Genomic DNA, 12,491 nt, shown 5'->3' with positions numbered 1-12,491 from the left:
AGTGAGTCTTAACAGAGATGACTGGTGAAGAAGCTTGATTATCACATATTGATAGTCAGCTTTTTTTTTTTTTTTTTTTTTTTTTAAACAATGTGTTGTGATCTGGAATGTCAGGTCTGATGTTATGGTAAGTAGATGAAATCCATCCTACATCAATGTATTGATACTTCACTGAAGAACAGAAAGCACTCATTGTTTCTTGAACTGAAAATGCACAGGTCACACAGAGTTGCAGTCCAAATGCCATTTGATGTATATTTTTCTTTTTTGCATTTATGCAATATGCAAATTTCTGCAAGTATGTGAATTTGCTTTTTAAAAATATGGTCATCAAACTGCATAATATACTCCAAGCAGATGTGAGCACACATATTTTGGAGATGGGATTTTCAGAAATGGCTACCAGGTGTGTACAGTGGACAATACAGGTGGGATCAAAAACTCAAATAAGACAAGGGGAGACAAGACTCACCTCTTAAACAGGTGTCTGTCCAGTGTTACACCATCTGATGTTTTCTTCAGAGTTTCTTTGAGCGTTTCCATGCAGTCCTTCAGCCTAGGGTCTCCTGTGCGAAGCCCTGTGGCTTTAAGTGCCTAAAATAATATAACAAAAAAATTGAAGGATGTCATTACACATACTATTTTGGAATAAATATAAGAAGAAATCTGAATGAAATTAACACAAATACATAGATAAATGTATCTTTATTTCATGCTTGTGTGGATCAATGCTATGTCATCATTAAGACAAAAGACAATATTCTTGTTGCTGTAAAGTTTGCACAAACTGTCAATATGAACATAATCCAAAGGACTTACTGTGAGAAATTTATGAGCAGGAATTGTCTCTTGACCTTCAGCGACTGTGTAGAAGAGTAAATCCTCAAGACTGGGGAGGATGCCTGCATTTCTTCTTCTAGGTTAGAGAGGAGGTAGATGAAAAGAAAGGAAGGCGCAGTCCTCAAAGAGATAACCTCTGCTATCATGGCTTTGTATTTAACTACTATACTATTATTTTTATTTAAGTAGTTGTTTGTGAACTACACTGGCTTAGCAACAAAATGGGAGAAAATGCAACAGTCATTAATATTGTGTAAAAGAATATGATTCCATGCCGGAACAACAGATGCATGGCTGGCATTCAGCAGGATTGCCCTTTAGCACGAACCACTATTAAGCCTATTCCCACCTGACCTGCCAGTATAAACAGAAGCTTTATCTGTAGCTGCTGATACAGTCTTATCACATTTACTAGTAATATGTAATACAAATGTAAGCCTGAGGTTTATGTGTGTGAGAGCGAGATTATTATTATCGTCATCATTAATTATTAATAATATAAACATATATAAACATAATAATAACTGTTAAAAAAATTAAATAAAAAATATATATCTCTATATATATAAAAAATAAATAATAATAATAATAATAATAATAATAATAATAATAATAATAATAATAATAATAATAATAAACTAGTTTATGCATAAACAAGTTCAATCACTTGACGGTTTTTGGCAGTTCTCTCTAATCCCTGATGGCTGGTATTGTTCACAGTTTAAAATCAGGGGATCATGATGGGGCTGATGCTACTGGTGACACAACACTAAACCTGTTCACAGTCATACTGTACTACAAAAAGTCATCATCTGTGAGACAGCTGAACAGTGTGCAAGCTAAAAGAATCATATTAGAACTGTCAAGGCCACTGAAACTGACTCAAACCAAACTGATGTAAATCAACTTACACTGGTTAAACAATAATCATGTACTGTGAGAATTTTTTTTTTAAGTTTCACAATCTGAAGACACAACTGCCCTTCATTGACAGTCTGCATGACAACTATGGAACACTGTGTAGGAGATAGTTGTAATTTGCTTAATGTTAATGACAGAGGGGTGTCAGTTTATACTCTTCTCCATCATGAGCAAAACACAAAAAGTTCAAATGCAGTTTTCAGCTAACATTTCAATGTCCACCAGCGAAATGTAGCAGGAATGGAGGTGTAGCAACCTTTGGGTGCTGCTACTCTCTTTGTTCACCGGAAAAACACCATTACTTTGGGCACAAAAAACTAATTTTTGCCTTCATTTGATGCAACTCCATGATTCAGTTGCTTTTCAAATTGGGGTGTAAAAGCAGTTTAAACAGCTTTTGAAAAAAAAAAAATAAATAAATAAATAAATAAATCAAGAGGCAAATAGACAAACTCATTTTAAAAACTAAATCATTTCAATTAAATACCATAAACAGTGACTACAGACTGGTGTATGATAACTAGTCATGTAGTGCTCATATTTTGATTGTGTTAAACACAAAGTACGTGTCCACTCACACATTATGGTGGTGGTGTCTGGAGCAGTGTTAGACCCAGTTGAAATTCCACAAATTCTCTTGTCTTTACACTGCTCAGTCTGATGTGGCTCTTAGATTAATAAAGCCAACACTGTGGCTTGTTCACACTGGCCATGATACAGCAGTATGATCCGCAGTATAGCAAACCCAGCCCAGAATGGCGTAAAGAGTATTTGGAGCTGGATTTTCAAGACCCTCGCAGTTGAAAGATCTCACGAGCAGAACAAGCGGTATATGTTGAGAAACATGCTGTTTTTGGGAAATGGTGCATCTTAACAAGTGGCCTCCTGTTGCTTTTGTGGGTATAACAAAACAGCAAAAACATTTGTACCATGATATCAAAGTCCTTTTCCACCCTATAACCAGCTGGGAGATTTTAGTTCACACTCTTCAGGTCGTTCATATACAAATTTTAAAGACACAGCCCAACATCCTGTTTCTAAAGCTAAGATAAGCATTTCTAACACAATGAAGAAGGAACAATATAATCCAAAATAACCAACGAAATTCACCACATTAATTTTATCCAGCTGAAGCTTGACATTGTACAGATTTGTGTCTGGTGTCGATGTTTCTGGTCTAACCTTAGGAGAGGGTCACATCCACATTTTCAATCTCTTCTCCACCTTTACTCCCTCTCCTACTGGCAGATCCTCTGTTCCTCACAGAATAAACACTCCAGAAACAACCAAGGTAACTGTACACACACCAAGATTGACTAAAATGTGATCTGTCAGGCATGTCTAATCCGATTCTGTTATCGGCTGGGCATCATTGAAGCGCCACTTCCATGCAAGCAACAAGTGACCCATAGCATCACAAGGCAGCAGGTGTGCATACGTATTGTGACAAGTTGATGAGCAGGTTAAATCAAGCATTTCTTAAAAAAAATAAAAATAAAAATCCATCATTACTGAGAAAAAGTTTTACCAATCTATGTGAGCAACCATGGGAGTGCTTCTTGTTGGTGGGATAAGACACTATTGCAGTGTTTGTGGGTGCTCATTAACCACTGCCATGCTCTCAGTAGCTGGGGAAGTGTTTGTTGAATGTGCACTTTCTAATCCAAAATGTGAGAGGGCCACATAACAGCACTTTGTGAAACCACTGTAGAAAATATAAGTGTAAATTGGAAGCTATTTGGGTTATTCCAGGGGCACTTATCAAATAGCTCATTTAAAAAATTTTCTTTGCTTTACTATGCTGATGACCATGGCAGTAGATGTAGCAGTATTCTCAAGCTTTATTAGTTGTTTTTGATTGTTTATTTAATTTCTTTTGTGTTTTTCAGTACTTCGTTCATTTCTACAAGTTATGCAGCAATGGATTCTACAGACAAGCAGGCACAGTTTAATCTGCAGTCAACTCCAGTGACTCATTTTCCAGAAATGTTAGGTGACCTTTGCCACACAATCAGCATTACACAAAATCTCAGTGCAAACAAACATAAAAAAAGAATGTTGTCCCAAGAGTAATAGTGATTAATGCTGCAAATCAATTTCATCTGTCACTGATGCTTAACAAGTATCTCAGTGCATCATGATGGAGCGGAAGGATGAATTGATACATATCCATATAATCATGTGGTTCATCTGTTTGTCTCAGGTGTGAATGTTACCTAAAGGCACTGAGTTTCTATATATTTATAAATTAAAGTGTCTCTTTCTTTTCATCAGCAGATGGCCGAGTCCATTTTACTCTGAGTGACTGATCATTGATATAGGAACAGCACTTAAGAGTTTCCTGGATATAAGGTGAAGCCTGAGCTTTGTACTAAAAGACTGTTTTTGCTCTAGAGTTACAGTTCTGTGGGATCACAGCAGTGTTATTGGCCAGTATTTTTATTACTTATATACCACATCCATTTATTGTTCACATGCCAGTGGCCCATTTGTTGTAAAATGCTGCTTAAAATCTCAATACACTTGAACATAAATGAGCATATATGCCAGAGGTCACAAGTGTAATAAATGATAAGTTTACTATGCATTAAAGGACGTGTAAGGCAGAGAGCATGGACTGAAAGTCTGAGCAGCACAGTGAAAAAAACCTGGCTCTAACTTTCAACTCTGTTGCCAAAGAGAATGGTTATATTCTCAGCAAGGCCATAGCTGTTATCTGACACCGGCCTTTGTGTCAATACGTAGTGCATAAGAGCTTAACACCAATTTGTTTTTGTCATGTGTAACACAGCAGCCATTTGTCTGTTTCTGATGTACTAATCCTGCCCACCTCTGCTATCAGACCTGTCAATGATCCGTTGAATTGCATGTGGTAAATGGCTGCAGGTCAAAGAAGCTCTTCCTGGTCAACATATCAGTGAGACCTTGAAACAACAGCATTTCGGTACAGTGTTTTGTCAGTTATACTAGGAAACAGCTTCATTTATAGGGCTCAGGAGTACAACATGGCAGAGATTTAAATTAATCTTCATTAATTCAGAGACTGCCGACTTGTAGTCTATTTCTTTCCGTGGTTTATCTTGTGAATTATCAGTGAGACACAACATCCCCACATCTATCCATACACTTCCTATGCATTCAATTAAATTAATCGCAGGACTGATACAAAGTATCGAGAGCAGTTATTTTTACAAGCACAGTGTCATCCCAAGCATGTGAGCATATTGAAACTCAGCTCTGGTCAAAACACTTTTGCTTGACTTGCTCTGAATATGGCACCCGCCCCGTGTGATGGAGTCTTGCAATGACATTCTCTGATATATTATAAGCTACGCTGTATGACAAGACCAGACATAAGCAACATTCCTGCTGACAGCCATCGTCTATAGGAGGAACTTAACTTTCGGCATGCCTTCTTCTGCATTAATTTCAGGAACTTTGTGTGTCTTTGATACCTTGTTTCTCTTTTTTTCCCCACTGCATTTTTGTCAAATGGTACTTACTCAAAGTAACATTGACTTGCAGTCGGTATAACTGCTGGAAATTTTGTTTTTGGAAACGGTCCCGAAAGAGAGGGGGAAGGGAAGGAAAAAAAAAAAAGAAAAGAAAAGAAAAGAAAAGCAGGACTCATGACAAAAATAACACAACTTCACATTTTGGGGAGAGTCCTTTCGGCTTTCCAATGGTTGTTGGAAAGCTGGAAAGCTGGAAAGCAACTGACCCAGAGAGCGTTCTGCCTATGTGAAAGCAGTCTCTGCATTTACATGGGCAAATGCAACACCTTCATGATGACACCAACTCATCCCTGTTTCCCCTCATATCTAGGTCAGGAAATATCCCAGTGATTCTGTCAGCAGTGAGACAATAAAACACGCCTCAAAAAGAGGAAATATATGGACTCAAGCGTAATGTGAATTGGCTGATACTGATCAAAGGAATCCAAGAACGGTGAATGGGAACAGTGCTTTCATGCAAATCAAGGAATACTGAAACAAAAAGCCAACAGAACAAAACTTTATAGTAATGGCATAGGATGGAGATAGCACCATACACTTTAACTGCACAGCTCTGCAAATACCTTAGAGCAAAGACTTTATACAGTTTCATTACAAGGCAGTTTAGGGGTCACGTCTAACTAGAGAAGTTGCTTGTACTTCAAGTTTCCCAAGAATTAATAAAAATTGGGATTAAATTTTTATGAGTATATATATTATATTTATTACTGTAACCTTAACCAGCTTGAAACCACACTCAAACAAGACTGGATATGTCTTTTTCCAGCTCCTTACAGGCCACTGTTTGGCTGCACATGACAGAACAGTCTCCCCTCCAGTTGTGACCTACAGCCACTTCACTGAGTGAGAGTGTGAGTTAACAGCAGAAACCAATAAAAGCCACTCAGTTCATGGCAGTATTAATCCTACAGGCCAACAAGGTGACAGAAATCAGACAGCGGTAAGAGGTTTGATGCTACTCTGACAGTTGTGGTGTTATGTGTTGTGGTTGGATTTGTCATTAATTTGACCTTCTAGCTTCCAACACCTGAAGGTGAAGCTCTTATCCTCCAGCTCCCATCGAGTACTGCCACCCCGTCCTCCCCACAGTGTAGGCTAACTTAGATCCCGATTAACTCTGGGTTAAGTCGTTATCTGGAGAAGTTGTATTTATAGTGGCTCCCTGGCACTGAGCCACTGGAGGCTGAGAGAGAGCACATGGTCGTTGGCTGCTGTTCACTGAGGGCTCTGTTACATACGAATGTGTCGGTTTGTACGAGTTTGTCAATAAGCAAGCGTATTGTCAGAGGCCGTTAGTGAACCAGGTACATTACTGTACTAAAGCTTTGGAGGCGCCATCAAGGACAGCCTTATATCCGCTCGAGCCTGTATGCGTCATGACTCGTCATTTCATAAGTCGCTTTATTCCCCGAGAAATATTCGTAAACCTACTTGTCGCTAGCTGCTTCTCTGCTGCTTCCATCCTTTTTCACCTGCTCGTCCAGCACCACCGCGCCTTCAGTTTTCACGCAGTATGAGCGGACCGGTGCGGCGCGGGGCTCGGTGCGGGGAGCCGGGCGGTGCGCAGCGGCATGGAGGACCCTCAGTTGAGTAGACGCGGCTCGGGCATCAACGGAGGCGGCGCCGAAGCAGCAGTGGCCGGTCGGCAACCAGGTCCTCTGCCTAGAGCCGGGCAATGGACGCTTGAGGGCGGTTTCAAACAACTCCTTCAGCAGTGTGGAAAACCTAAAATGTAACATCTCAATCCTGTCGGGCAATTAGAGAGAACGTCGTTTTTTCCAAGTGTGAGGCTGGAAGGAAGCGTGATGTGTTGAACAACGCCAGTAACGACTGTGACTGTCTGCGGATGACTCACACAGGATGCCTAACAAATACAGACACGCGCTGTCATTCCTTCCGCTCGGATTGGTGGAAGTGAAGTGACGTCAATGTCCAGAGATAATTTATTACGCTTTCAAGCTTCCCATTGGCTTCCCCTTATGTCAATCATCGACAGTTTAGGTAGTGGGACGATTGAGTAAAGAAAAATTTCCGCCTGCGATCACACCTTGTTTCCTAATATCAATGTAATTTTGACTTGATTGCGTCATTTATAAATAAAGATTAACAACTAGTGATGATGATTAATAATATTACTTTTGGGGTGTGAATAAAAATAGTTTGGTAAAAAAAATTTCGGTGTGAAGAAACGTATGTAACTGTCACAATATTTTTTAAAACTAAAGTTCTTCTGTGAAAACACCATCATACTATGTCTACTATCAGGTAAAAAAAAAAAGGCCCAAAAAAGCGGTTTTAAATGATCCACTTCTACTTTGTTGTACAGGGGTTTGTAGCTTCAGGGAAGTTGCATTTAAGATTTCCACATTTTTTACATATTTTCCACCTCCATTAGTCTAAATTGGGGCTGAAAAGGAATCGTACATAGAGAAGAAATATTCGGCCCTAAATTTGACTGTCAGGCAGCGCTTAACCTTCATCACTATATCCACGACGACGTGGGGAGCTAGTAGAAAAGCCTGGCAGATCAAACTCGGGGAACAAAGCGCAGTTGTCTTTTCGCATCCTACTGTCCAAACTTCGCTGTTCACCAGTTGCCACGAATACACGCCGTCATGATGTGGAAGTTGATCAGCTGCACACTGTGCCTCTTTGTTTCCTCACAACTCAGCTCCCGGAGTGTTTGGGCCGCGGCAGACGAGCTGGAGGACCAGGTCAAGATCGAGGTTTTGTTTAAACCCGAGGAGTGCAACCCAAAGAGTAAAAAAGGAGATCTGATAAACCTTCACTACGATGGCTTCCTCGCCAAAGATGGTTCCCAGTTCTACTGCAGGTTGGTGGTTGGAAAGAAAAAATAAATCACCTACAGTTAATAATTGGAATGAATAAAGCTAATTGTAAATTTGACTTTGCACTTCAATTATGTAGCATCCTGCTGTCAGGAGTGATCACTCCAACATTTGTATGCTTTGTCTTGAGAGCTTTGTGAGTGTGCTACAGGGGCGTTGCTAGGCCTGCAGCTTCTTTTGAGGGGGGCACAGCAATACCACCATGAATGCATATTATTCCTATTTTCACTCTCTTTCACGTGCCCCGGTAAAAAGTGTCTGGCAACGTGCCTGGTGTGCTACCTAAATTTGCACGGGTTGCACATCTTAAGCTTACTGTTAAACCGGTGGGGTTCCTGAACACTTGGAATTGTAGTTACCCTGCTTTAGGATAAGGATGAGAATCTCTATATGATATGGAGTTCTGATTCATTCACAAGCACAAGTGTGGACCTTACTGATGTGAGGCTGCCTGATCAAATGTTGTTTCTCTTTGTATTAATTCTGTTTCAGTCGATCAGACAAAGCTGGGCATCCTCAATGGTTTGTGCTGGGTGTTGGACAGGCCATCAAGGGCCTTGATATAGGGATAACGGATATGTGTCCTGGAGAGAAACGGAAAATAACTGTTCCACCTGCCCTGGCATTTGGAGAAAAAGGCAAAGGTGAGTAAAGAGAATATATAATGGAATATATTTACAGTGATAGAAGCAAAGCGGCATTTTACCTTTTTCTGAATTGTGCAATTTTCAGATTTTCATGAACTTCATACCGTAACTTATTCATGCAACTACATATATAAAGTTATCAGGCCCATATCTTTTCAGTTGAACTTTCATTCAGTCTAGCTGATGTAAAAAAAAGAAAGAAATGATGTGCCAGAGACAGAAATAAAATCTCAACCTCCAAATTGACTTCATTTTACATTTCCCACAATGCAACTAGATTGCAACCTTTCAGTAAGCACTCTCTCTATGAGTGATAAACGTCCTCAAACTCAGATTGCAGCAGAGACTTTCTTTTATAAATTACCAAGGTTGTTGACTTGTGCTTTAGAAAGTTGTTCCACAGCCCCAGAGGACATTATACAGTTTACCACAAAGTGTTTTCACTTTCTCCATATAAAGTAAACTGAGTTTGGTGATAGAGCTCTTGTTTCAAGCAGGTTTTTTAACATGGTCCTAACATGGACAATCTCTGACAGCAATGTGTGTTCGACTAGAAGGTATCAGAAGAAAGCAGCAGTACGTTGTTGTGATTCATTAGTTAAGAATAGCACACCCTACTTATACTGTGTTTTAAACTGTTAACCAACGGTATTATACTGCCTTCATGCTGTCTTGTTCTCTTTTTACAGCATTTTAGTTGAGAGGGCATCACATCCCTTGCAGTGTCTGCTCCTCATCTGCCCATGGCATGTACTCTAGCATGTATAGAGGTTTAAGGGTGTCTTCTTCATTTCTCTCCTTCATGCATGCAATGGACACCTTTCAGAAAGCTAACAGCTGGCAAGTCTCCTACCTTTGGACTACTCTGGCCTACAAACCTCTTCATATATGATGGAGTCTGCTTTTAACGGGTTGGCCTCTTTTACTTTAATTTCACCTTTTGTCTTTGGGAGAAATGGTTTTGCTGATCATGCATGCTTTCATTGCCAGGTGCTCTGTCTTTCCCTTTAGTTAAGCTGTATGAAGTTTTTCTGTTCTGTATGTGGTTAGTAGCTGTTTTGTTTAAAATTAAAAATTAGTGTACAAGAATATGGTAAAACATAACTCATGCAATATAATGTCCATATGCTGGTTTATTCATGATTGTTGGTCATATGTTGTGTGTATGTGTGTCAACCTATTCCTTTCCAGAATACAAAGATATCCAGGTTACCTGGTGGCTCTAAATGCCCTGTTGGTGTAAATGAGTGGAAGTGGTTGTTTGTCTTCAACTCTCAGACCTTCCATACTGGAGACCTGTCCAGGGTGAACCCCATCATAGTTGTTGGATGGATTGTAACTGTATTTAGTCTTTTAAATTCTTAATGTTTTTTTTTTTTTTGGTTCTCCTGTCCATCTGAAACAGATCCAGTGCCGCCCAATGCTACGGTGATCTTTGAGGTGGAGGTTTACTCTGTGTCCAGGGGACCACGCAGTATTGAAGCCTTCAAACAGATGGACCTTGATAAAGACAATAAGCTCACAAAGGCTGAGGTAATGTACATAAGATGCCATTTAGTATCACACAGTAGATCAGACAGATAGCACAAAACTTAAATGAATTGTCTGAAGACAGATGTTGAAAATGTCAGTGTGTCAAACTTAAGTGCGGTGCTAAACGTGGATGAGCAAGTCAAAGCTTAAAAATATGTCACAGTATTGAGATGGGATGAACAGTTCTTTGCATATTTACTTAGGTTTTTATATCAGTGTTAATCAGAGGCCGAGCCAGTAGATAGCTATGACAGCTCCAGAGTCATTGGAACCCTTACCCACAAAAGGTCAGTGTCAGCAGGTGGCACCAAGTTGTATGAACAGGGTAAAATGACCTTAGGAAATATTAACAGTGATGTGCAGATTAAATAAATGAGAATTTGTTGAATAGTAAATGACTGCTAAAGTGAGTGCTAAGTTATGCTAATGTAAACTAACTGCCATCATGGCTACAGCTATTAAACATACAGACATCAGAGTTACATCAGCTTTATCAGCTAACTTGGAAAGAAAGTAAATAACTACATTTCAAAAATTAAGTAATTTTTACTTTATTTTACAATGTCAAATGTTAAGTGAAATTGCCACAAACCAGCTCTGTACAGCAGCTCTGGGTCTTGGCACAGTTTGCAATATTGTTCCCTAAAAAATTTGTTTCCCATCATACTGTTTCTTCTAAATTTGGCATGAGAAGAAAGTCAACCTGTTGATATTTCTTGTAAGGACAAGCTTGACATTAATACTAAAAGACAAAGTGGAAGAATTAAAATGATTAACATTAAACAAACATTTTCTAGTAATAGCTGAATTGTTCCTGCTGTCACTACTGGTTTTACTTATCAAGTATGATTGAATAACTCAGCAGGAGACTGTCATTGAAGAAGCGTTGTAAAATCACATTATATGAGACTAATATAGTTTTTCATGTATTTTCAGGTGAAAGAATATTTGAAATTGGACTATGAAAAAACCGGGAAGCCACGTGATGAACCTTTCTATGAGAAGATTTTAACTGATATATTCTACAAGAGTGACCATGACAAGGACGGATTGATCAGTGTAAAGGAGTATAATATTTATGAACATGACGAGCTCTAGTGTCAGATCCTGGTCTTTTCTTAGTTTATATTCTTAGATATAGAAAAATCTTACCTGTTGAATTTCTGTTTATCATTTTCATTGAATTGTGAGTCAGATTGCTTTCATGCTTTAATTTTTTAGTCTTCACTTCACCATGTCAATAGTTTCCTGCTTCCTTCCCCTGCACACACAGGGCATGGGGACAGCAGGGGTCATGATATTTGCAGCATTATCGATAGGGTAAACAGCTCTAGAAATCAGTCCTTATTGGTTCAAAACATCATCCTTTCCCCCTCAATTTTTCAATCTTGTGTTTTGCTGGTTGAAATAATTTTTCTAACGATGTAAAGAGTTTTAGGATTTCAAATTCACAACGTCCTCAACCCACCTGTCATCAATTTCAACATTAGTACTAAACTGTGGAAGCCATAGCATCTACACAACCTGTGAAAACCTCTCTGTAAACACCAATAAATTCTTATTTGAAAAGTTTAATCTGTGTTTCTTAGTGAACAAATACAAATCCCTATTTTATCTGAAAACTACATGTAAATCAGAATTTCCTCTGGTTGATTTTGCATTTTTGCCCAAGAGAACAAGTAAAGAGTTTTAACTTGCAGCTGAGGTGGAAATGAGGACAGACTGTGTGAGAAGTTTTGTCATCATTTGTCATCATCACTGTCTTTCTCATAATTTTTTACATTTAAATAGCTGTCAGTAAATTACAGAGTGAGGACAACAACAGTAAATCAAATCAAATATATTTAGATAGCACCAAATCATAAGGGAGGCAGTATATAGTGGTTAGTGCCGTTGCCTCAGCAAGAAGGTTGTGGTTGTGTCAATTTCCAGGCCTGGTGCCCAGATAGCACCTGACTTCGGGGCGGATCCGCCTTACAGTCTCATCCGTTTCGGGGATGCGCGCCGGATACGGCTTGGATGCGGGCAGTGCACTGTCAAACAGCGGACTCAGTACGGACACCAAGTGGATACGTCTAATTTTACAGTTCAAAAGTTACACCGTCACTATTACAGACGACTGTCAGCGCACAGCAGAGCCGCTGCGGGTTGACTGCAGGGAAACAAACACCGTCAGAAGGCGGACT

At 39.3% G+C, this 12,491-nt stretch overlaps 2 protein-coding genes across 6 annotated transcripts in view; one reads left to right on the top strand and one right to left on the bottom strand.

The window, feature by feature from the left end:
* The window catches only part of glsb (glutaminase b), a 32,836-nt gene extending 25,699 nt beyond the window's left edge, over positions 1-7,137 (bottom strand). For 2 of the 5 annotated variants that reach the window (XR_003842334.1, XM_029529784.1), the window contains exons 1-3: positions 6,708-7,135; positions 820-916; positions 473-594 (exon numbers count right to left, since the gene is read on the bottom strand). Coding sequence is in view for 4 of the 5 variants with exons in the window: in XM_029529784.1 (XP_029385644.1) it covers positions 473-594; positions 820-916; positions 6,708-7,015 (527 nt within the window). In the remaining variant the exon portion in view is untranslated. Of the gene's footprint in view, positions 1-472; positions 595-819; positions 917-6,707 lie in introns of all 5 variants that reach the window. The other 3 variants (XM_029529782.1, XM_029529785.1, XM_029529783.1) reach the window with 2 other exon arrangements.
* A 731-nt stretch (positions 7,138-7,868) lies between these two features.
* fkbp7 (FKBP prolyl isomerase 7) lies at positions 7,869-11,874 on the top strand. The gene is made up of 4 exons (XM_029530721.1): positions 7,869-8,109; positions 8,618-8,769; positions 10,178-10,305; positions 11,242-11,874. The coding sequence occupies exons 1-4, from the start codon at positions 7,892-7,894 to the stop codon at positions 11,401-11,403; spliced, it is 660 nt and encodes a 219-aa protein (XP_029386581.1). The 5' UTR covers positions 7,869-7,891; the 3' UTR covers positions 11,404-11,874.
* Positions 11,875-12,491: the final 617 nt, after the last annotated feature.

The sequence above is a fragment of the Echeneis naucrates genome, chromosome 21, assembly GCF_900963305.1.
Source record: "Echeneis naucrates chromosome 21, fEcheNa1.1, whole genome shotgun sequence".
Lineage (NCBI taxonomy): Eukaryota > Metazoa > Chordata > Actinopteri > Carangiformes > Echeneidae > Echeneis > Echeneis naucrates.
The sequence above is the reverse complement of the archived record's forward strand: the minus strand, read 5'-3'. Positions and strand labels throughout refer to the sequence as shown.